The 23,644-nt window shown below is 39.2% G+C and overlaps 1 protein-coding gene across 7 annotated transcripts in view; it reads right to left on the bottom strand.

Moving 5' to 3' along the window:
- The window catches only part of slc4a4a (solute carrier family 4 member 4a), a 62,965-nt gene that overhangs the window by 16,471 nt on the left and 22,850 nt on the right, over window positions 1–23,644 (bottom strand). For 3 of the 7 annotated variants that reach the window (XM_037778149.1, XM_037778148.1, XM_037778150.1), the window contains exons 5-16: window positions 21,363–21,498; window positions 17,684–17,844; window positions 16,162–16,341; window positions 14,280–14,375; window positions 12,147–12,223; window positions 6,611–6,768; window positions 5,336–5,423; window positions 4,772–4,926; window positions 2,309–2,419; window positions 1,269–1,443; window positions 1,044–1,177; window positions 203–477 (exon numbers count right to left, since the gene is read on the bottom strand). In XM_037778149.1, the coding sequence (XP_037634077.1) occupies window positions 203–477; window positions 1,044–1,177; window positions 1,269–1,443; window positions 2,309–2,419; window positions 4,772–4,926; window positions 5,336–5,423; window positions 6,611–6,768; window positions 12,147–12,223; window positions 14,280–14,375; window positions 16,162–16,341; window positions 17,684–17,844; window positions 21,363–21,498 (1,746 nt within the window). The remainder of the gene's footprint in view (window positions 1–202; window positions 478–1,043; window positions 1,178–1,268; window positions 1,444–2,308; window positions 2,420–4,771; window positions 4,927–5,335; window positions 5,424–6,610; window positions 6,769–12,146; window positions 12,224–14,279; window positions 14,376–16,161; window positions 16,342–17,683; window positions 17,845–21,362; window positions 21,499–23,644) is intronic. The other 4 variants (XM_037778151.1, XM_037778153.1, XM_037778152.1 and 1 more) reach the window with 2 other exon arrangements.

Genomic DNA, 23,644 nt, shown 5'->3' with positions numbered 1-23,644 from the left:
CCTCCCTTTAACCCCTCTCATCAAACTCAATGTTTCTCTCTAACTGATCTCCTGTTGGTTTACAAAATGCTCCTAAAACCTGCAACAGCCATTGGGTTAATCAATGTGTCTTATCAGCGTCGATGGGTAAAACACACTCTGCTCATTCAATGACTGGATACCACTGTTCAGCACAACGCCTCAAAGTTAAACAACATCTCACCTAGAACAGCAGGGGCCATACAGAGGCAGTCATATTGTGTGACATAGTCCATCTTGAATTCTGAGTCGATGGGATAGTGGTGAGCTAATTTGAGCATCTTCTTGAAGGCATCGTAGATGAAGATGAAGCTGATGAGACAGGAGAAGCCCTCCTCAGTGAACCGGGTGAAGTACTGAACCAAGTAGCTGGCGTCAGTGGCCACGAGCACCAGGCAGAAGAACGCCGACCACAGGCCGATCCACAGGCGGAACTCCAGGTAGTCAAAGCCATTATCTCTGTATGGAGAGAAACACAACAAATACAGAGTCAGTAAAATATATTTGATGTTTTATATGACGGAGAATTAGGGACACTGTTTGGAATAAAGAAAAACTCTTGAGAATACAGTGATTATATTTCAAGCAAAACCTGTAACGTTATGAGAATAAAGCTGTAATTGTTTGAGAAAAAAAAGGTAACATCTTTAAGAAGAAGGGATAATATTTCAAGAATAAATTCATAGTCTTTAATCCCTCATTTGTCACATGAAAGCTGACAGACTCGTCTCACCTGCTTCCTGCGTCGGAGTATTAAAATCATTAAATTATACAACTTTGTTTCATCAAAATAATTAAACTTTAAAAAGATATGAAAAGACTTAAAATATATTGACTTTATTCTCAAATTGTGACCCTGGTACCTGCATTACTTACATTAAAAATAACGTTCATAACAAGCATGTTTGGAGCTTTTTGAATATCACCAACCAAAGTTTAGCATGATGATTAAATACTTTTTGAGTCCTGAATCATCTTTGATTTGTAACTGTGCCTCTGGCAAACTGAGAAAATGAAGAACATACCTGCTGAAATTGAAGAGCAGCCGTTCAAACACCAGAACAGGACCGGTGCTGCTGAGGATGATGAGAGGCTGGCCGCCCAGCAGACAGAAAACCCCACCGGCGACCGCTGTGCCCAGAAAACTCTCCAACACACCCTGCACACATGGAGGGGAATAGTCAGGGTTTAATTCAGAACATAAACAGATTACAAACTGTTAAAAAAAAGGCTCAAAATCTCAGTCAGACCTGCATGTTTTCTGTAGCATCCCCCAGCAGACCACCGAAGGTGATGGCGTTTGTCACAGTTCCCAGGTAAATAAACAAAATAGCCGACAAGGCCTGAATGTGAATTGCATCGGTGAAGTCACTGACAAAGAAAGGCGCTTTTCTTTTGATGTCAAGTAGGAGACCCCCACAAAACCTGAAAACAGAGAAAGAAAAAGTGTGTCGTTTTCCACAATATGGAATACTAAGCACCACGGATGGATTTCTGAACGGGCCTACCGGGCACAGGACCAGGGGCCCAAAATGTCAGGGGCCCCCCTGACCTTCACCTACAAAATGTAAGTCAAAGAGGCACGTACCGACCAGGAAAAGACTCAAAATGACCATAAAGAAACATAAAATGACAATAAAGAGACATAAAAAGACACAAAAAGACTACAAAGGGATGCAAAACAACTACAAAGAGACAAAAAGAGACCACAAAGAGACTCACTACAACAACGAAAAGGGGCAAAACAATGACAAAGAGACACAAAATGACTACAAAGACAATCAAAATGATTATAAAAAGGAGCAAAACAACCAGACAAAAATAACTACAAAAAGACCAAAACAGTGACAGAAAACCACAGAGAGATGTATAACGACTACAAAGAGACACAAAAAAACTACAAAGAGACTCAAAATGACTACAAAAGAGACACAAAGAGACCTCAAAGAGACACAACAACTACAAAAAGTCCAAAACAATTACAAAGTGACACAAAACCACAGAGAGATGCGTAACGACTACAAAGAGACACGCTGAACATCAATAAAGTGTCTGTCTTGATCCTATGTGGGAGAGGTGGTGGGGTCTTTTGCATTGGGCCCATTGTCTCACCCGTCTAAATTTTAGACTCTACAACAGCCGTTTAACTATAACATTTTTACAGTGTTTGAAAGGCCATGAAATGCTCCGTGTCTAGTTTTAAGGTTGGTACGCAAATGAATATAGCTATCCATTCTCATATAAAAACAATTATTTCAAAATATTGCTTGTTTTTGTCATGATTTCATACCTTCCACTCTTCTTCAGCTCGTCCCCTGTCTCGTGTCCCCCTCCTCCGTGACCTCCATCATGAGGCATATCTCCGTTCATCTGATGGTCCCCTCCTGCATACATGTTTTTCCTGAAATGCACAAAAATACACAAAAATACACACAGTTTTGTTCAATCTGGCAGGCTCTTTACCTCTGATTAACACTCTATCACATGGAAACAGTTATCTGATGTGACACAGCCTGCAGGTCTTCAGCATTTAAGCTGCCAAAAAATTAAGCTTTAAGTGTCAGCATGTTGTCATGGCCTCGTTTCTTGTGTTGATATGTGTTACGTGATTAAATAGCCTGATTGATCAGTGCTCACATACAGTAAAAACAAAACGTTCTGAGTAAAACTGCAGCTTTAAATAAAACCCACAGCTGCTCTTTCATTATTGAACACTGTGCCGGACGGCTGGACGCACTTCAGGGATTTTGCAACGACTGCTCTTCTATAACATAATGTAGTTACTGCACACGCAGCATTCAGAACAGGTGCAGATCTTACATGTTTAATGCAAGATGGTCTTCTTCTCCATCTTTTTCATATTTTTTTTCATCTAAAATGTGGCTGTGATTATTTGTGCTCAATGTCTGTGTCCAATGCTGAATCCTGATACAGATACTTTTTACAGTTTCATTTAAGCTGCTTCTAAAGCTTAACGCTGCACAATGCTGGCGAGCTAGCCAGCTGTATGGTGGACTGAGACAGCTGGAAGCTCCACTTGAAAGCCCGTCTGGGGACGACCCAATGACATCAATTCCGATAGTTGTATTATCACTCTTTCCATCCACCACTATTGGTTTTGTGTTATCAGTCCTACTTGTATTAGCTATTACAGCTGCTAGGCTACTATTGTGGCTGCTTCTCTATCTCTCTCTCTCTCTCTCTCTCTCTCTTTCTCTCACTCTATCTCTATCTATCTATCCCCCCAGCCGGTCTCGGCAGATGGCCGCCCGCCCTGCGCCCGGTTCTGCTCCAGGTTTCTTCCCAGTAATCGGGGAGTTTTTCCTGGCCACAGTGCGCTTGGTGGATCCTGTTGGGTCTCTAAACTATGGTGTACGGTCACAGACCTGCTCTATATATAAAGCGTCTTGAGATAACTTCTGTTGTGATTTGACGCTATACAAAAATAAATTGATTTGATTTGATTTGACAACCTACCGCTGCTTATAGTATGACTCTTGTTAAATATACAGTATATGAGGTGCCGGAATTACTGTAAACCAGAATTTGTGTCAGCTAAAGCATGCATGTCTTTATGCAGTGTTTCCTGTGTGTGTCTGTGTGTGCGTGTGTGTGTGTGTGTGTGTGTAAGTGGGTTTAATAAATGACCAGCAGACTAATACACAGCCTGAGGACCTTGTACAACACTTGTGGTTTCAGATAAGAACACAACAAGGAAATCTCTCAAGGGGTTACCGCTGGGTTACTGTCACTTTTTATAATCCTCCAGTTCTAAGACGAATTTCCTCAGTAAGTGAAATCATTTTCTTCCCTGGCATAAAATCAACATGAGGACACTGCCGGAGGGGAAAGACTGTGTGGAAACACAAATTAAGTGCTGTATGTGTGCTCTACTAGTCTACAACCAGTGTTAACAGAAACTATGACTAAATATGTTCGTCAACGACCTTTTTTTCAATGACTAAGCCGAGACGATGACGAGGCGGCACTGACGTCATTAAACACTAACTGTGACAATATCAACAATATTGTTGACGGAAAAAGACGAGACTAAAAAGTAGTTTAAAAACATAAGAACTTTACCAAAATCTCTCTTTATTTTCACTGACAAAAAAGAGGAGACAAAATATTATAGACTGTTTTTTTTTTTTTTCAATGCAGCAGTTCTGTTTGCTGTACTGCGAGCGCCATATCAGGAATACATCTGTAGCACACAATGAGCAGTCAGGAGGACTCGGAGTAACTTACTTAAGTTACAGTTAATCATCACAACGACAGGGCTAGGCAGAAAGGAACAAGGGGATATTTTAGCTATTTTAGATTGACTGAAATGTTCAATATATTCTGATGACTAAAACAGTTTTCATTGACAAAAACTAAACTAAATTTGTTACCGTTTTCTTTGATTAAGATAAGACTAAATTGCCCCGACTTTTAGTCAACTAAAACTTGACTAAAAAAACAGGATGAGGTTGACTAAATATGATAAAAACTAACAAGGACATTTGACACAGGCCTAAGACTAAGAGACGCACGTCTGACGTCTGATTTCTTCACATGACAAAATGAACACTATGTACTACTCCCTCAAAGATGTATCAACGTCTGTACTTTAGTAATAAGGCAGCTTGCTCTTTAATATAGAAACCACATTTGTGAGAAGTAAAAAAAAGTAGTTGGTATTTCTTGTACATTCAGCATAGGCCAAAGAAGCATCACTAAACTGGACTTCATATTAAACATGTTTACAGACCTTTTGTCAGAGGAGGGGAGGGATTTCGGAGGCTCTATCCTGATGGCCGGGTCCCACTCTCCAGGAGGAAGCACGATCACCTCATCCAGGAACTCGTCGATACCGGCCAGCAGGTCTTGTCTGTCCTTGGCCTTATACGCAATGTCATGAAAGACCTGAACACAGACAGAGAGGGACGAGGCATTCAGGTGTGAAAGAGACCTGCACCGAACTGTAATATCACATCTGAGGATTGTGAGAGTGAGATCCTACACATACTAGACATCAATAACACAACACAATATTCTGGTATAATGCACCAATGAATAATTACCATAGAGTTGAAAACAAAAATCAAACAATAATGTGTTCACATAGTATTTATAGCGTTAGTATTATGCTATATTCCTCTTATATTGTCTACTCTCTTTATGTTTAGGAACAAACTAAACCTTAAAGCATAAATATTGTAAGTAAAAATTACATGTTGCGTTACATGAAAGATCTCATTTTAATGTGTGTAGCAGAGTTTCACTGTCAGCATTAAAACATAACACCGATGATGTGTGTTGATGGCAGTCTAACCTCATCTGACATCAGCGTGGCGATCGCTCTGCCAATCTCATGGTACGACTTGGCTTTGCCTTTGGGTCCAAGCAGGATGAATAAAAATCTGCAAATGGAACAAAATCATTTGTATTAATAATAAAGTTGTTTATCTGTACTTTTCTGTAACGGACACATAGTAGCATCCTTTTCATATTTACATCTGTTCAGGTGTCTGGTTTGGTGATGTGCAATTTGAGTTTAAGTTTACAGCATCTTTACTTGATCTATAGAACCCTTTGCTTTCATAAGAAAGTGCCTGTGGTATTCACAGCTTTCTACACATTCACTCAGAGCACAAAGACAGATTGTTATTCTTTTTTTTGTCTGCAGGGAGGATATGTGTGTGCAATGAGTATGGCCATAATGGTGACGCATTAGATACGTCACCATAGCAGAGAAATTCCTGAAGGACATTGTTATATATACACAACATTTACTAGCTCATTAGTAGATAAAATAAATTTGTTTTATGGCTCCTTGGTTACAACAACACTACAGAAACCTGTTCAGTGTTGCTGCAGTAGCTTTATGACACTCATCAACAGCCAGACAACAAACCCTAGGACACAATAAAAGAAACGCCTTTACAAACTAATCTTTTATATTAACTCTGCAATAAATGTTTACATTTATGAAACTCATAATACTCCGTTTTTAGAGAGACCGATGTTGATTTCACACTAGGAATCCTTGTTTTTATTGCTTTTTCTCTCTTGTTTGGAAATTGTATTCTTTTCTCTCTTTCAGATATTTTAAATATAATATAATAATATATTTGTCTGTGCATTTTCTCATGTTATTGAATATCTCTCCGTATTATTTTATTTTATTATATGCACAAGTAAAGAACCAGAAGAACCACAGTTTGAGTCTTTAAATTACAGTGGTGTATTGGATTTCTTTCTAAATTAATGTGAACACAGGAAAAACATAATTTTACATATACCTGACAATATCATGTAATCTACTTTTTTGTTCATTGGTGATTTTATATGTCCACACATTTTATATTGTATGTACTGTACTACTTTCATGTATATTTTCTGACTTTTTAAAAATCATATTAAGTGTTTTTCCCAGATTCCTGTCAGTGTTATGAAACCTTAAATAGACGTGTGAGTCAGCCTCAGTTGGACCTAAACAACTAAAACTGTCTCCATGGAAATTCTGGACTGATACCTCTTCCTACATTAAACTAAAGCTTTAATGTATTTATGAATTCCTGGATGTTCAGACATGAATCTCAGCCACCTTGTGGGAACAGGAACCTCCGTTAGGGCTCCCAGCATCACAGCTTGCTGCAGACGAACAAACGCCACGAATGGCGAGTCCAGGAAGTCCACCTCCCCCACCAGCACGTTGGAGGCCTCGGCGTCTCTCGGCAACTTCTTCATGAACTTGTTCCTCAGCTGAAAAGTACAAAAGAGGAGAACATGAGGAGACGTTAAATGTTATGTTCACACCAGCAAGCTGCCCAACACAGTGCACACTGAATTAAATAACCTATATCAAACCGGACAATCCCATTCAGCCTAAATACCAGACCAGGAGGCTCCCATGGTATCTAAATAAGGAACAAGTAGTAACATGAGGTCTGTATTTCTTTCTGTCATGGCGATGGTGAGATGTGTGAAAATGGAGGTCAGACACCTGCTGAGCTCCACCGGTTCAACAGTTTACCTTCAAAAAGGACATTAAAGTCCTGCAATTGTGTCTTTGAGGAGCTGTTTTCCACCTGCAACTAAAGGAACATTACAGTGTTTTTACATGTTTTAGCTTCTGAACTACTGAATTAAAGGTTGTATTGATAACATTTTATGTAGATTAATATTTTTTTGTAAAATAATCCATCTACAGAGCCTTTAGAAAGGTACCAAATAAAAGTATGGCTTTTACTGAAAAAAATATATTACTATAACATAGCATTTAATGGTCACATCTTGCAATAAAAAGCTCGTCAGATGACAATTCAGCCCCATTTATAAACTTCAGCTTGAGTTGAACAACTAAGTCTATATTTCACTTTTTCATATCACAATCGTTTTTGCTTCATAAGACGTTCCATTTGATAAGAAATTAGTGGCATGTTTATGAGCAGATTGAGATCATTAATAAATAAAACTTCAAAGACAAAGAACCACAAAGAACATCCAGATAAGATTGTCATGGAAAACTACTGTGTTATATATTAACTCCAAAACAGCAGGAAACATTTACTAAGACACATACAGGGACATTTCAAAGCACCTCTGTGCCCTGGATGGTCTTGAATTAGACTATTTTCTTCAACACTTTAGGTTGAAGTTTCAGTTTTCTGCATTGATAGATTGATTGATTGATTGATTGATTGATTGATTGATTGATTGATTAACACTAAATCAGAAATTAAGTCTACTGACAATATTCCTATCCTCTATTAGACAAGACGGTTTCAGTATTATAAAGGATTACATTAAACGTTCACCACTTAATCCCCTCAACACACAGTCCATTTACAACTACAGCAATTTAACACCAAAAAGATCAACAACCATCAACAAGTAACTAAAAGTTGTTATTGTACTGAATTTCACGACATCAACAAACTGATTTTTCCCCAAAATCATCACCTTCTCAATGTTAAATGTATTTCTGCAAACTAACAATAACAAAACTGAATGCCTTATAGTAATTTTGGTGCACTAAAGACAACTAGTAAGACCACCAGCTTCCCAAAGTTCATGATTTTTGTTCTTTCAAATTAGTGGAAGGATTCTCTTCTTTTTCTCAAATCTTTTTTATTGATTTTACACCAATATAGTGAACAATAAACAGTGGCATAGCTAAGATGATTTATGGTCAATATTTAAGCACTCTATTTCACAGGGGTGAAATTAAATATTTATACATTTTAACTTAATCTGAGGACAGATGTTATAATTTCTGATACAACTCTCCTCCATTCACTCTCCACTGGTACACTATCCAATACTTCTACAACCACATGCATTATATGACAGATTAAAGAAACCATCAGTACAATCTAGTCCTTTTTATCCCCTCTAACAATCCTGAGGACAATCTATTAAGTGCTATACTAACAAGATCAAGAAGAATGAATAATGATTATCACCTTGACTCTACCTCATTAAGATAACTGCTTTGATATCCTCTGATTTCAGGAGGGCTGTTCCACATATCTCACCTTTTTTTTCCATACAGAGGCAGAAGTACCAATAAAACAATAAAGCAAAGTGGTAAAGAAAGATGGCATGATGCCGCAGGTGATACACGTTTATTTTTTACTATGTACATTTAATATGATAGCAGTTAATCAATCACCTGTGCAGAGAACGGTCTGACGAGTTTCAAAGTAAGAGTATCGGATGATGTTAAATGTGGCTTTAAAAGCTGTGCCAGGATTTAAATTGGATTAGATCACAAACAACGCTGGCATTTCCTCCTATTAGCGTGAGGCTGCCGGTAAACGACACATGCTCTACAAATAGATTAAAAAATAAAACATCTGAGAGCAGTTTTGTCATTGTGAAGTAAATTCAGTGTCTAAAATACGAAGAAATAAATTGAAAGTAAAGAGAATTGACCTATTTGGTGCCAACCAAGAATAAAGAAAGAAAATTTAAATAAACAGCACGTATAACAAGAGCAAAGAGAGCTCAATGGCTGTCTGTCTATCACTTGTCATCATGCCCGCCAAACCCAGATCATTCACTGGCAGTTTCGCTGCCATCAACCTCTGAGGACTGAAATCCCATAAACCTGTGACCTTCCTCTGGTGAAATCCAAACAGATCCCATCAGAGGCTGTTGAGCCACGTTGGCAAGAGGTTTGTCTGTAAATGATTGAGTAAACCTGCGTAACCGCACACCCTGACCTGAGTCCGATCACTGCTAATCCACACCACACAACACCGCCTAAACTACATATACCTGAATCTGTTCCTGTCACACTTAACCGGCATGAGGCACAAATTCAATTACCTCAGACATGAAATCTACCCGTAAAAACTTGTAAGATACTGAATGACATTTCCTTGTTTTTTTATGTTTGTTAAAACTGTGGTACGGCTCAGTGCTGCCTTCTTTTTAAAGGGTCAGTTCACCCAAATTCCAGAAAATAATACTTTCTTAATCACCCCTAGTTGTAAGTCCTCATGGCATTTTATGTACCCAAATATGTCCGACATTTTTGCCTCCATCCCAATACATTGTCAACAGTTTTCATAGGGACTATTTCTTTGGTAAAAAGTAGTTCTATTGAAAACTCATTGTAGTTTGTTCTGTACATTATTGGACATTATTTTTACAAAGATGTTGCTTTTAAAAGTTAAGTTTACAATGTTTTGAGCACCACAAACGTCTCAAAACCTGAGCGAATAAAACTAAAACTATCTTCAGGCTAAATATCAGTAGAAGCATGTGACAAAACATGTGTAGCTGACCCTTTAAAGTCAAAACCACTGCAGTACTGTATGGTGTAAAAACAAATTTTCCATTCAAATGCCATAGTTCGGTTAGAAAAAATGCCTATATGTGAGTCTCTTAGGCTTTTGTATTCTAAAATAATCAAGATAGATTAGATCTGATACACACATGTTGGCCATCTGGACAGTCCAACAATGCAGCGATGAGACAAGGATTTAATGCATGTAACTTTACAGTGTTTATAATTCAACTATGCACCCTAGCCAGAATGTGAATCTGCCACTTATCTAATCTCATTTTTATCGTTTAGCACCAGATTATCAGACGTGTGGTCAGTGGGGAAATGATCACAGCATGTGGCCCACAGAGGAAACGTCTGAATGGTATTTATAGGCTGAGTGGGTGTGGAAGAGCTTCAGTTAAGGAGATGTGCATCCTGTCCAGTTGTCCTTTTCCATCTCTATCTGTCCCACAGAAGGACTTACTGGGTCGGTCTGACCTAATTCTCTTCCAATTTTCAAAAGTCATAAATCCACTCAGACCAGAAAATGAAATGGGAATTAAAGGTGTTCTGTATATATATATATAGAGGAGTAATGTCTACCTGAGTAGAGAATGAAGTCGCTCTTCCTCTGTGTGTTATAATCTTAGCTTCTCTCTGCTTTGTTGACATAGCCGGGCCGGCTGCGCGTGCCTTTTAGTGCGTGTAAGTCCTTGTTTGTGTGCCCCACTGGCTAGCTCATTGCCGCAGCTCTGTACTGCGCTCATACGGCGATTACAGCTGATAACGTCGTCCCAACCAACTGTGTTGTCATTAAAGCATAACGCCTAACCTCTGGTTCCCCCCCCCCCAGGTTAACATTGTTAGTTCTGTCAGCACTGTTGCTGTTGTTTGCAGCATTCGCTGCTAGCCACCGGCTCAGCCATGGCCATGTTGAGTGCCATGTGGAGGCAATAGATATGCTCTGACTTTAGCACCTTTAAGGAATTTAATGGTGAATATGTCTATTCATAAGCACTGCTAAAAACAATGTGTACATTTATCTCAGCAAAAGTGCTTCAACTAAAGCACTATGAAGTACATGATTCAAACAATCATTATCAATACAGCACTGACCCAACACATTCCTATGACTGGGGCTTCAAATCCAACACAGCTTACATTTTCTTGCAGATAGACTGGAATGAGAACTATTGTAGGAGCTACACTATTTCATCTGCTACACAAAAGATGGAAATTCATTGATAAACACAGTGAGAAAGTCTCTCCGATATCTCCTCTGGGTGTGACAGATAATCTACGTGAATCGTAAAGTTGTGGTGGAAGTGGACTGGGACTGTGTGTTTGGGTGTGTACTTTCCATTGTAACTTAATCATTGATTGATCACTCATTACTCTCTCTGTTATTCATTGTACGGAAGACTCTCGGCCTAAAAGCCTCGCTGTAACACAATCTCCACACTGACCATTAAAGGAAAAGTTTATTCAGATTTTCGACAGACTCTCAATAAACTGCTAAGCTGAGTAGAGACATTACGTAAGCAACTTGACTGTATTTTTACAGACTTGGCAGGTCCAGAGCAGCTGCAGCCGGCTGAGTGATGACGACAGCGGCTAGAACAATGTACTTTAGACAGTCTGCACATGACTGGTTTCTGCACCTCTGCAGCGGACGAAGCTACATCAGGCTAACACGTTTGCAATGCCCGCCTCTGGTTGAGCTGTACTTGAAAGGCATTTGCTTGAGACAAACGTCATTTCAAGTAGTTAGATAAATGATTGACACGTCTCACGGTTACTGACCCTTTTTCTGCACACGACTGGACCAATGCATCACTTCGCTTTAGATTTTCAGCCTGATAAAACATTCCTGATATGCTGGAAATCTCACATTTCTCCTGAATTATCTCTAAAAATCTGTTTTAGAATGAAAGGCTATGCAGTGACTGAATCAAGCCTAATATTTCCATTTATAACACCTTTTTTAAAAAGTTGTTAATGAGCAAAAAACCTACTTGATTTGAAACTTAATTAAGTTAAAACTTGGAGATTTTCTGTCATGATCTCAATAATTCACTAATTTATTTGATATGTAGATATGCATTAGACGACATAGAAAACAGAATCCCCTACAGAAACAAATCAACTTCATATTCCTAGAAATAAAAATGTTCTAGCACTAATCAATCTAGTTTGATTGATTAATCAAACTTTAACTTATACTTTAATATCCCATGGGGAGATTTTGCTTGGGCAATAGTGCTGCACACAGCTGCAATCAGCTTAAAAAATACATAGCCAAAAAGAAATTACAGTAGTGCACCAAAGAGGCAGTAGAAAAACCATCATTAGGTTGACTCACCTGGTCTTTTTCCGGTTTGTCAGAAATGTCGTTCAGGCTGCTGGAGGTCAGGTTCCGGTGAGTTGTGGTGGGACTATCTGTTAAAACACACGTGTGGTTAGACCAGCTTCACCAGGATCTAACAACTGAATTGGGAAAAAGGATGGCAGAGACCTAAGCAAAGACAGACAGTGGCCCAGACAGTTTGCTCCCCAAGTAGCACCGAAAAGAACAACAGCGATCAAAAGCATAAAGACATTTCAGCCACCATCAACTTTCATCCACTTAATAAAGGCTGGAGAACAGCAGAGGACACATTCTTCACTACTTGAAGGTCTCTGTTCATGTAAACTTTTTAAGTCAAGCTGAAAACATCTTTCACTCAGATGTTCACTGACTGAAAGGGACAGTAACTGGTTACATACAATCTGCTGAAAATTGTCCAGACGAGTACTGTTCTAGTCAAACTCAAAAATCAGTAATTTCTAGGACTGTCCTCGACCAAAGAAATTCTTAGTTGACTTATATCATACGATTTTTTCAACTAATCAATTAGTTGATTTATTCGACAGATCTGCAAAACTGAGTTTCTCCACAAAGAATCACAGAAAAGCGCCACTTTGTGTTTCACAGAGATGTGCTCATGAGTTTCTAAAAGTCATAAGTCATTCAGCATAAAAAGCATTAAAAACAACTAATCGACTAAAGACTTCTTAGTTGACTAACACCAAAACGACCGACTAATCGACTACGAGGGGTCATCTCTAGTAATTTCCAGTCTGAAATTGGTAATTAGAAGGTAAAGCACCCACAATATTTTCTAAGATCAATAAGGACAGCCTCCCGTAAAACCTGGAACGTGTTTGCTGGTATAGAAATCTACCAACTCTTAGTACAACACTGCATTTCATATGTGCATGTTCAACCATTTACCACATTTTTATAAATTATTTAATGCCCTACAGTGCCAGCGTCGCTCTATAAACCTCTATAATGTTGACTTTTCAACGTCAAATCTCAATTTACAGAGCAGTTATTGATCAATCCACTTTATTCTACAACAATAAGGAAATTATTATTCAACAAACGTCTTTCTCTAAGCTTGTTCGGATTGTGTGGGATTAGCTAGGATGACAAAAGCAGTGCATTTATTTTGTGCATCCATCCCTACTCTGTATAAATAACCAAGAGCTTTACTGTTTGAGAATATCTGATCATCTTATAGTCCATCTTTCACATCAAAGTCTTCCACTAAGTACAGGTGAACAGCCAACTCTGAATGACGCTCTGCTGATGTTTGGTTCCAGCTCGTCAACTCCAGAGATCAGAGATCTGACAGCAGAACGTGACCTTACTTCAGTCCTGGAGCTGTCAGGGTTAAGAAACGACATCCAGAGCGGTACAAAATCTCAACCAGAGCAAACCCTGATGCCACTGTAGCTTTTCATACATCTGCACCCTGAGGAATGTGGGTAATAACATGCTTGTCAGTGTGATGCAGCCAGTATAAATGATGAATTTGTAGTACTTATATACAGTAATAAAGGGGAGAAAAACAACTAAATTGAAGGGAAACACATAAAGGGATCAAATATCAGATCTTAGCGAAATATAGATGTAAAGTTCTCCCTTAAAATAAATTAAAATAGCCTAAACTGAAAGGGATTGAAAACTATTCAATGCCACTAGTATATAAAGCACATAAAAATGAGTACTACTCTACTTGACACATTGGGACAGGTGACATTTAACACTACAGTTTCATGATTACGTTCAAACTGCAGCTGGAAGTTTTCAAGTTCTGACTGTTTTCACTCACAAATGACACAAATCGGAAGTTTTCAAACAAGAAAAAGCTGCACAGCCACATTTTCCAATTTGTGTCTGAGTGCTACAAAGTGAGATAATGAGGCATTTGACAGAAAAGTATAATTTTGGTGTCTTGGCAGATTGGCTGAGCGAGTGTTATTCACACAACAGTGAGATAATTGGGGGGAAAAAAGCCAAATGAACAAGCTACTTGGTATTTTTAAAGATGCCTCAGGAACAAATTAAAGTATTTGGTTATTGTTTATATGTCTATAAATACGAGCTGTGATTCAGAACTGATCTGTGGTCTGCAGTGTGAACGTAGACTGGGTCCGGCGAACTTACTAAGCCAGTCCATGCTGGTACTCGTTTGGGACCGCAAGTCCTCCATTGATATGTGACCCGACAGGCAAGTCACAGAGTTCTCAAGAGGACTGCGAGCTTTTAGTTGCAACAGCAGATTATCAATCCCGATCCAGGGAAGCAGAAAAAGAGATGGAAGGGAGAGATGACAGAAAAAGCCCACCGAGCCAAAGCAAGACATTTGTTAGAGGAACAAAATCAAGTGGTTAAAAGATATGTAAGACATGATTTATCTGTATTTTTAAAAGCTGTGCAGAGAAGTAGGGTAAGAGGAGGAGTTATTACATCAGGAGACCATGGGTCATTGGACAGGATTACTTCAACAGGAGTTAAATTGTATTTTAATAAACAGGAGGATGTACTTTATCCTCATAAAGTTGTTATCAATTAATGATTATCAGTGAAGCTCTTTATCTCTCTGCTGTGATGTTGATAAGAGCCTCAGGGTTTCATCAGCTTTTCTTTGATCGAGTCATAAACAGGTTTTATAAATCTGATAGCAGCAGGTAATAAATAACTTCCCTTTCCAAAGACCCATGGCTGGTAACAGAGTAATTACTTTGTCAACACAGTGAAACATCCAGTTGCTCAATGTGTTACAATCAAAGCACTCATTGTACACATTGTTAACGTCAGTTAGACATCAGTGTGTGTTAGGGCTGTCACTTTACTTTAAATCTCACCGCTTCAGAGACTGATTGAATATCCTGCTTGTTGCTGATTAATAAGGTTTGATAAGGTCTCTATTTATAGCTTTGTGCTGCTGTCTGAGCAAAATATTCATTAGTTCATTTCAATTTCATTAACAAAGGATTTTATAACAGAATGAATATCATATGCAACATACAGCAGATTTCACATAGCAACTACAATCCTATTAAAATGTACAATTAAGCCAAATTTCATTACATCCATTGTTGTTTTTTTTGTACTTTTTACATGAATTTGACTTCAGTTCTCTTTGTAATAATTTGTCTGGGATAACTTTGGGTGAAGCAAAGTGACAGCCCGTCCTGTGTGATTAAAAGAGGGGTTACATTCAAGTGTAAATTAAACATGAATTGTCAGAAATATCAATAAAATTAAAAGGTAATGAAGTGAGAATTATATGAACATTTATCATCATCTGAAGAGACTACTGTAAATTATAATCTCAAGATCTCCATTAGTCATATCCTAGTATCAAAATACTGCGTCAGTTTTATGATCTCCCATAGCCTTGGACTTTTCTCACCTAGTGTCATAAATTCATGCACTGAACTCAATTCTACAGTGTCAAAAATTACAGCGGACGTCATTTTGAAATTAGCTCCACCTGCTCTTACACGTGCTGATCAATTAAAGTTGTATGCATCTGTGAATGCAGTTAGTACAGTAGCCTACAGTGAGTATATTAAAAGTGGTGTTAGAGCAATAACACCAAATGTGTGTGATGAATTAGCAAAAGACATCAACAAAGTTTAGTTTTTCTAGTTGAATGCAATTAGTAGTCCTACAGCAGCAGTAATATGAAGGGTTTTTGTGTTAACACCTTCAAAATATAGTATAAGGGCTGATATTTCTGATAAGGTCTCCAATAAAACCAATAAGGAGGAGCTGGTACTTGTTTACTAAGTGCTATTAAGTGCCACGTTAGTGGGTTCATGCAGAGGAGGGCAGCAGTGTGTCCTATATTGCACACTGGCTTTCCTCACTGCCCTCACTACACCCCTCAAGGCCTAACTTGAGGTGACAAAAAATCTGTATTAAACCCAGTAATTCAGGTATGTACAGCTAGATCTATTATAGAGCAAAATAGCTGATTTAGTTTTTTCTTTACATCATTTAAAAAAAGAAGACTGCACCAAACTGGCATCAGTATTACCGTTTTCCTGGTTGGAAAACAGCCTACTTGCACTGGAGACTGTCTTGCCGATGTCAGCCAGAGAGCGCAGGTTGGACTTCTTGGTCTGGTGACGATGTTTCCGTAGCAACGTGTACATCACTTTGTCCTTCAACTCTGGTTTCAGCTGGCCGATCTCTATCTGGTTGTCAGTGATCAACTCTGAAGGTGCAGAGAGGGAGAGAGACAGAGAGGGGTAAGGGAAGGGAAAGGGTGAGGAAAGATGATTTCAGTCTTTTTTTGGAGGAGAGAAAGTTTAAGTTCTTTCAGATCATATTTTCAGTTTGGGTCTATTTTTTCCCTTCATGCATCATTTTACCCAGCAGCCTTAATTTAGTAACAACTAACTGAGTCGACATAAAAAGCCTATTCATTCTCAATTAGTGCCACCCAGACTGTGATGCTCCTGTATGAAAGTCTTCATGGCATAACAGCTCAATCAAAAGGTCTTGCCTATTTTTAAAAAGAAGGTCAGAAGCCTGGATGCTGACAGATAGCAGCCTCGGGGAGTTTCTCTTCTTGTGGAGGGGCAGTGCCTCTTAATGGCCCATCAGTCAAGTCGGCCGGCCTCAGAGCAAGAGGCCCAGCTCCGCTCGGCCTGTACAGTGCACGCAGCACATTCAATTACTTCACATTAATCACTCCAAGTGGTAACTCTTCCTCCTGCTCCCTCATGCAGACATAAACGTAGAGGGTTGGCTGTCCTCAAATTAGGGACTTTTTTTGTGGCCATTTACAAACTATTATTTGAGTCCCCCAGTGTTCTGATATAAAGTACAGTACAGGCTGGACTTGATTTAGAGCTCTGACCCTTTGCTACTCTTAAAGCAAAGAAGAGGAAGGAAGGAACCTCTGAGCCCTGTGTGTGATGTACGGTCATCCATTAACCTGCACGCAACACGACAAAGCAGCTCTGCATATACTGTACATCACAGAGCAGACGACATAATCAAACTGGCAGATGGGTTCTCTGCTGACCTTCGCCAATGTCATCAGTGAGAAAATAAAGACTTGTTCACATTAAAAACACATAAAAAAATACTTTGCATATTTGTAATATTCACTGGAAGGGAACAACAGCTGTCAGTGTGTCAGTGTGCTGACTTGACTATGACTTGCCCCAAACTGCATGTGATTATCATAAAGTGGGCATGTCTGTAAAGGGGAGACTTGTGGTTACCCATAGAACCCATTTTCATTCACATATCTTGAGGTCAGAGGTCTTTATCAAGTATTGAAAACACACTAACTTCATGATTAAAATAACCCAAGTCTACACTGTAAAAGATAATGTGCTTCAGGAATCCAATAAGTAAGAACTATTCACTGCATGTCACAATGTCAAAGCACTTCCTGCATTTTACCACAACCTGATCATAATCTGAGTTGCATTGCGTTTCCTCCCAAAAACATACTCGAAAATGCATATTAACACTGTATCTCAATGCAATGCAATTCATCTCGTTACAGATATAAGTTGACTAGTGACCTGCAGCCAACTTACCAACAACCTGAGGTAGAGTGGAAGCTTCCAGGTCCAGCATGATGGTGCCTTTCTCTATGCACGTCCTCAGTTCAAACAGGCTATGTAAGGACAGCGTGGCCACGTGGGGTTTACTCCAGCGTTCACCTCCTTTCTCCACCTTCTCCTCAAACTTGATCCACCTGGATGGATGAAACAAGGAGAACTGGATTAAACTGGGAACTCAAGACAGTTACAGGCAATAACAGAACATGTACACATTTAAACAGGGTTTGATGTTAATATCTTTTATGCCATAATCTTGTAAGTACTTAGAATATATGGAAGTGCTATTCAATCAAAGAATTATGAGCTAACCTACAAATGGTGACAGGATCAGACAACAGCAACATGCAAAGAACTCAATATACAAATATGAATACTAACATAAACTAGAGTTAATTTCTAAACCATAAAAAAGGATCTTATGTCCTTGTATGGAGTTGTGTCACACAAGCAGGATCATTAGAGTTGATGCCAATTTGACCAGGAAACTCACCACCTTCCAAATTAAATATGACTGTACAAATGCAACACACATACTGTATGTGTGTGTCATTTATGTCCATATACAGTGGAGGTTTTGTAGCTGCATCACAAATCTAATAACCATCGTAAAGAAAAAACATCTAAAAATAATCTCGTATGCTAACATCACCTCTCCCTCTCTAGTGTCTCTCTGGAGTGATTATATACCTCGTAATACTGTTGACATATTCTTGTTATGTATTATACTATACCATATGATAGTATACTTGATATTCTATTCAACTCTATGCTATATTGCTTTGCTATACTACATAGTATGTTATGTTATATTTTACACTATGCTATAATATATAGTATGTTATATTGTTGTACTAAATGGTATACTATACTACTATGTTACTATACTATGTCTCATACTATATCATAATGTATATTATACTGTATAATGTTAATATGTTACACTGACTTGCACTATATTCTATTATATTAATACAGACAAACACTGAGTACCATTAGGGTACTTAATCATATCATATGATAGTCTGGTGATGACGGTGATAGACTTGTTGATGCTGCTGTTATTAATCACACCACTGTCACTTTATCATGTTATTTGTCTCCAACTGCTCTTGTATAGTTTCTATTTTTATTACATTTTTATTTTAATTTATGTGCCTCCTATTATTTATTTCTGTTGGCTGTCGCAATAACCCGAATATTGCCATACTGTGTTATTGACAAGCCAACTTCAGGGGATGGCAAGCAACTGCTACAACCGCTATGTTCATATTTTTGGGGGTTTTTTTATCCAGCAGCGGGGCGAGATGCTGAGTGATGCGTCAAGCGTTGAAAAATGTTCAACTTTGCGTAAAACGCTGCACTCGTCACTTTTTAAACAGCTGTCCAATCACAGTGGAGGAGGGGCGGGACAAATACCACAAATACCAACCGTCGCGTTCTACGTGTACACGTGCTGAACAACAACATGGAGGAGAAATTATTTACATATAAACCGGCGGGTCCATCATCTCTCCTTTCGTGATTCAGCCTTCCCTTCATCCAGAGCGACTTCACCGACATTTTTTACTGAAATTCCGTATCATAAAACTGTGTCATCTTTGTCATTTAAAAAGCAACAATAACAATAACTTAACAATAACTTAACAATAAAGCTTATTTATATAGCCCTAAAATCAGAATAAATTAACTAATTTGCAAAAACAAAAAAGTATCGCTAATACCGCATATTGTGCTGTTGAGCCAATCATTCTCACCGCAGGGGAAATTCCTTCACCGCGACAGCCTTACTGTTACTTTCTTTACTTATCTGTATTTATTTCTGTCCTTTTACTGCTGCAACAACCAAATTGTATCTTAATCGTATGGGACCTCGAGTTGGAAAAGTGATGACGTCATACCATTGTGAAATAAATGTCAAATGTGTATTCATTCAAAGGCAATTTGGTCAAGTAAATGGTGAAACTAAATTTTCCTTTTATTACCACTTGAATACTAGCACTTCAATACCGTCTCTTTGTCATTCATTTCATGTTGTTGGATGCACACCTCGAAGTCAGGTACACAGAAAAATGCCATGCTGACTGTATGGGAATTCAATTTCTTTTGTTTATGGTTAAGCTGAAATGATCAGTTCTTGAATTCAGAAGCAGTGTTATCATTTCTATTTTCTTCATGTATCTTTTTAATCCCCCCGCCTCCCCCCGTCCCTCAGAGTCAGGGAGATGAGAAACTGACCTGGTACTGACAAGCTGTTTCTATAACAGGGTTTTATTTGGACAGTTTTGGCTGCCAAAATTGGACTTGGAGGACAGCCAGCACTTCCCAGCACTACTTGTGAGATCTTTTATTCATTTTGAGTCCACTGAGAGCACTTGGTGAGACTTTGGACCGGGTCTTAATCTCTGCAGCTATTTGCAGAATAATAAGTTTGACATTACAGATGCAGGAATGATTTATTTCACCTTTTGTAAGCAATATGTAAGCATTAAATACACTTTTTGTTGAAAGGTCTGAAACTGTAGTCCTCTTTTAACCCGACTGATCCTCTTGTATTGTATGAATTGTATAAATATATTGTGGCACTTCAGTTGAAACTCTTGACTTGAGATAATTCTCAATGTATTTTGTTGTGGACCTTTTTCCCCATCACTTCTACCTTTTTTTGATTGAGAAACTGTTTTTGTACTGGTTTTATGGTTTTTCTTTTAGATTATATTTGTTCTTATTGTATTAATCGAGGCACTGAAGAAAATTGTATATTGAGAAATTGACAGAAAAGTCTACCTTGTAAGGTACAAGGTGTTTTTTTTTATGATTAGGTGTTTTTTTTTCCAAATGTTTGACATGACATAATCAGAAACGTAATTCCCAAGTTCTTATTTCATTTGCATTTTGACTGACATGTATTTGGTCAAATCCAGGTTAAACTAAGGTCTAGTAATGCCTCCCAATGGGCGGGTTTCTGCACAACTGTCAAGCTATAGAATCACCTTTTTAATTTTGACTAACTCAGTTGAAGCCCATCTGTGCTCTTTCTCCACCAATCTAATATCAATTTCCTGCGTGCATCAGAAGCTGGATAAACCTATCATCGGAACTTGGCCTTAAAAAGCTTTCCGGAATAAAAGTTTAAAGTATACTAAAAGATTTTGACAGCAGAGTTCTTCAGTAGAGTTCCTCCGACAAATCATTCAACCAACAGTGAACTAAAATGTAACTTCTATCTGCAGTACAATTGGTCAGAGGTTATGATAACAGATCAACTCATTTGGAGCCTCAAACAGCAGCCCAAGGATCCAGTTTCCCCCTGAGAGAGCTTCACTCATCCAACGCTAATGATGCATAAACAATCAGCCCATCTCTATCCCATCCCATCCCACTAGTGGGCCACACAGAAGCAACCTGTGAAACACTGTGTGCTCACTTTTTCAATTCAATGCACACAGCAATGCCTCTGATGTTAGATGAACTGATTTTGGACTGACAACAAGCTGAAGTTTGTTCAGTTATTTGGCTGTGTAGATTTTTCTTTTCACAATCAACGGTGTTGCATGTTTTAAATGATTGAGTGAAAGTCAATGGAGAAGGTTTCTGAACATCATTACAACTGTAGGTGCACATACAGGAACTTTTGAGAGACTTAGGTCCTTACCTGGCCGTCTCCTTCCACTCCATCTCCTGTCCATCCACCGACAGCAGCTCATCCAACTCAGTGAAGAGTTGAGGGGGCGCCGGGCCGTCATCCTCCTCGCCCAGGATGAAGCGGATCCTCTCGGCTGCCGGCGAGACTGCGGAGAGAGGAAAAATACTGCGGTTCATAGGCTTGCATTGGTGCCCGTTGGGCAAAGGTTTGGGCACCGGCTTCCCCTCCTCAGCTGGACCCTTCCCGTTGACCTCGGGAGGAGGTGGAGGTGGTGGGATTTTCACCATGACCTCCTCCTCTTCTTTCTCTTCCGTATCCTCTTCCTTTTCCTCCTTCTCCTCTTGGTTATTATTGTTGTTGGACATCTTTAAAAACTAGTGACCCCCCCTTTTCTCTCCAAATCAGCTGACCCAGGATTTGCTCCTCAGATGGCAGTCGGCGAGCTACACAAGCTCACCAGAGTCCCAAAGCAGCAGCTAGACCCTCATTAAAGTCTCAGGGGGAAGTGACAGCCGCTCTCAGCTGCCCGCTTCAACACTTTGTGGACCAGGTAGGAGGGGGCTGATGGGGTTTTGGGGTCCTCTCAGTGACAGTGTCCCCACAGCAAGCCCCTTCTCCCTCTCTGCCCCCCTTCACTGTTCAAACAGGCCTTCGCCATTGGCCCTCCAGCCTTGGCAAGCTGCCCTGGAGCCCCTCATTAACAATTAGGAAATGGTTCAAAAACTGGCCTATTCTTTCGCACAGGCTTGGCTTTCCTTCCCCTTGTCTTCTCATTTGAATATTTAGAGAGCAATACAAACAGAGCTTCAGCAGGATTGATATATGAATTACACTTTTCAGTGCTAGTCAAACATGTTGTAAATGGTCGACACCATCACAGCTTGTTCCAACAAGTGGAGACAATATTTGAACTTTGAATGGAGAGTCCGCAAACAATCACGACTACCCCCTTTCATGAGAGCATGTAGACAACTGTACACAAAGATTATTGTCATCAGCAAACAGCCACACAAGACTAGTGCATGGGGAATCATTAGAGCCACAGCTTGTTTACGGAACAGCTCACATACATAAAACGATGGCATCTCTGCTCGACTCTGCTTACTTAAAAACAGTTTAATGCGCCTTCAACATTGTCCACATGCCTCAATTTAATTTAGAATTGAATTAAGATTCCTTTGACAACAAAATTACAGCTGATATCTTGACTTATCAGCTGGAAAAAAAGTGCAACAAATAACATTAATGAAGGTTCCTCTCCATTTAAATGACCTGGATTGGAGTTGCACCAGTTATTCATAAATCCATCATTGAGTTTGACAGTCTATGACAAGTCCTTCGTAAGTCCTTAGTGACTAAATCTAGTGATTTATAGGGGTGAGGGAAAAATCGATACAGCATAGTATTGCGATATTGTGCTTGTCAATACACGGACGTCAAGCATCGATCTTTTACCTCTACTATTAACATCATTTTTAACATTTAACAATCCGACAGTCTGCTGGCAGACCCGGCCACTATTCTGTCTTTCAGAGGTTGTAGCGGGCTCAGTCTTAGAGCTAGAGTGAAGCAGCTGGCATCATATGAAATTAGAAAACCTAAGGAATCGATGGTACCAACCATGTCATGTTAGCTTGTCGGGAAAAAATGCTAAATAACGCTCAAAATGTACTAACTCTACAGTAAAGTTAAATTCAATTGCTTTAAATGTTCTGTTATTGGCTAAACCTGCTAGAGTACATTGTATTGCTCCATGTGGAAAATGCCCAATGTGCTGTTTTTACTGCACTTGTACATCCTATCTTTGTGAGGACCACTTTGAGTTGTAGGACTTTTTAGAAAGAGTGGACGTTTTGGTCTCCATGTCTTCAACAGGTTAAGACTTGGTTTTAAGGTTAGAGTTAGAATTAGCTTTGGGTTAAGGGTATGGGCATGTAGTTGTGGTGGTTGAGGTCAGGGTTAAGGAATGCATTTTGTCACTGGGGGTCTTCACAAGTACAGAAGCACAAACGTGTGTGTATGTGTGTGTGTGTGTACGGGAGTGATCATAACAAAGCTGGCTGATCTGATTACATAACAGCTTGCTAATACTGTGGCACCAGAGAGTTGACTATAGATATTGAATATAACAGTGTTTCCCATTAATTACCTCGATTGTGGTCTAATTTGTCCTGCCACGGTTTCATAATGAACTGAAAATATTTAGCACTTCTCAACAGGTGAGGTCTGCGCAGTCTGCCCGGGGGATTCAACTCGGCGCGTCAGAGAGACGTCCGCTTAGTGTGGGAGGA

Source organism: Sebastes umbrosus, chromosome 8 (assembly GCF_015220745.1).
Source record: "Sebastes umbrosus isolate fSebUmb1 chromosome 8, fSebUmb1.pri, whole genome shotgun sequence".
In the NCBI taxonomy this organism is placed as follows: domain Eukaryota; kingdom Metazoa; phylum Chordata; class Actinopteri; order Perciformes; family Sebastidae; genus Sebastes; species Sebastes umbrosus.
This window is presented reverse-complemented; position numbering and strand designations above follow the sequence as displayed.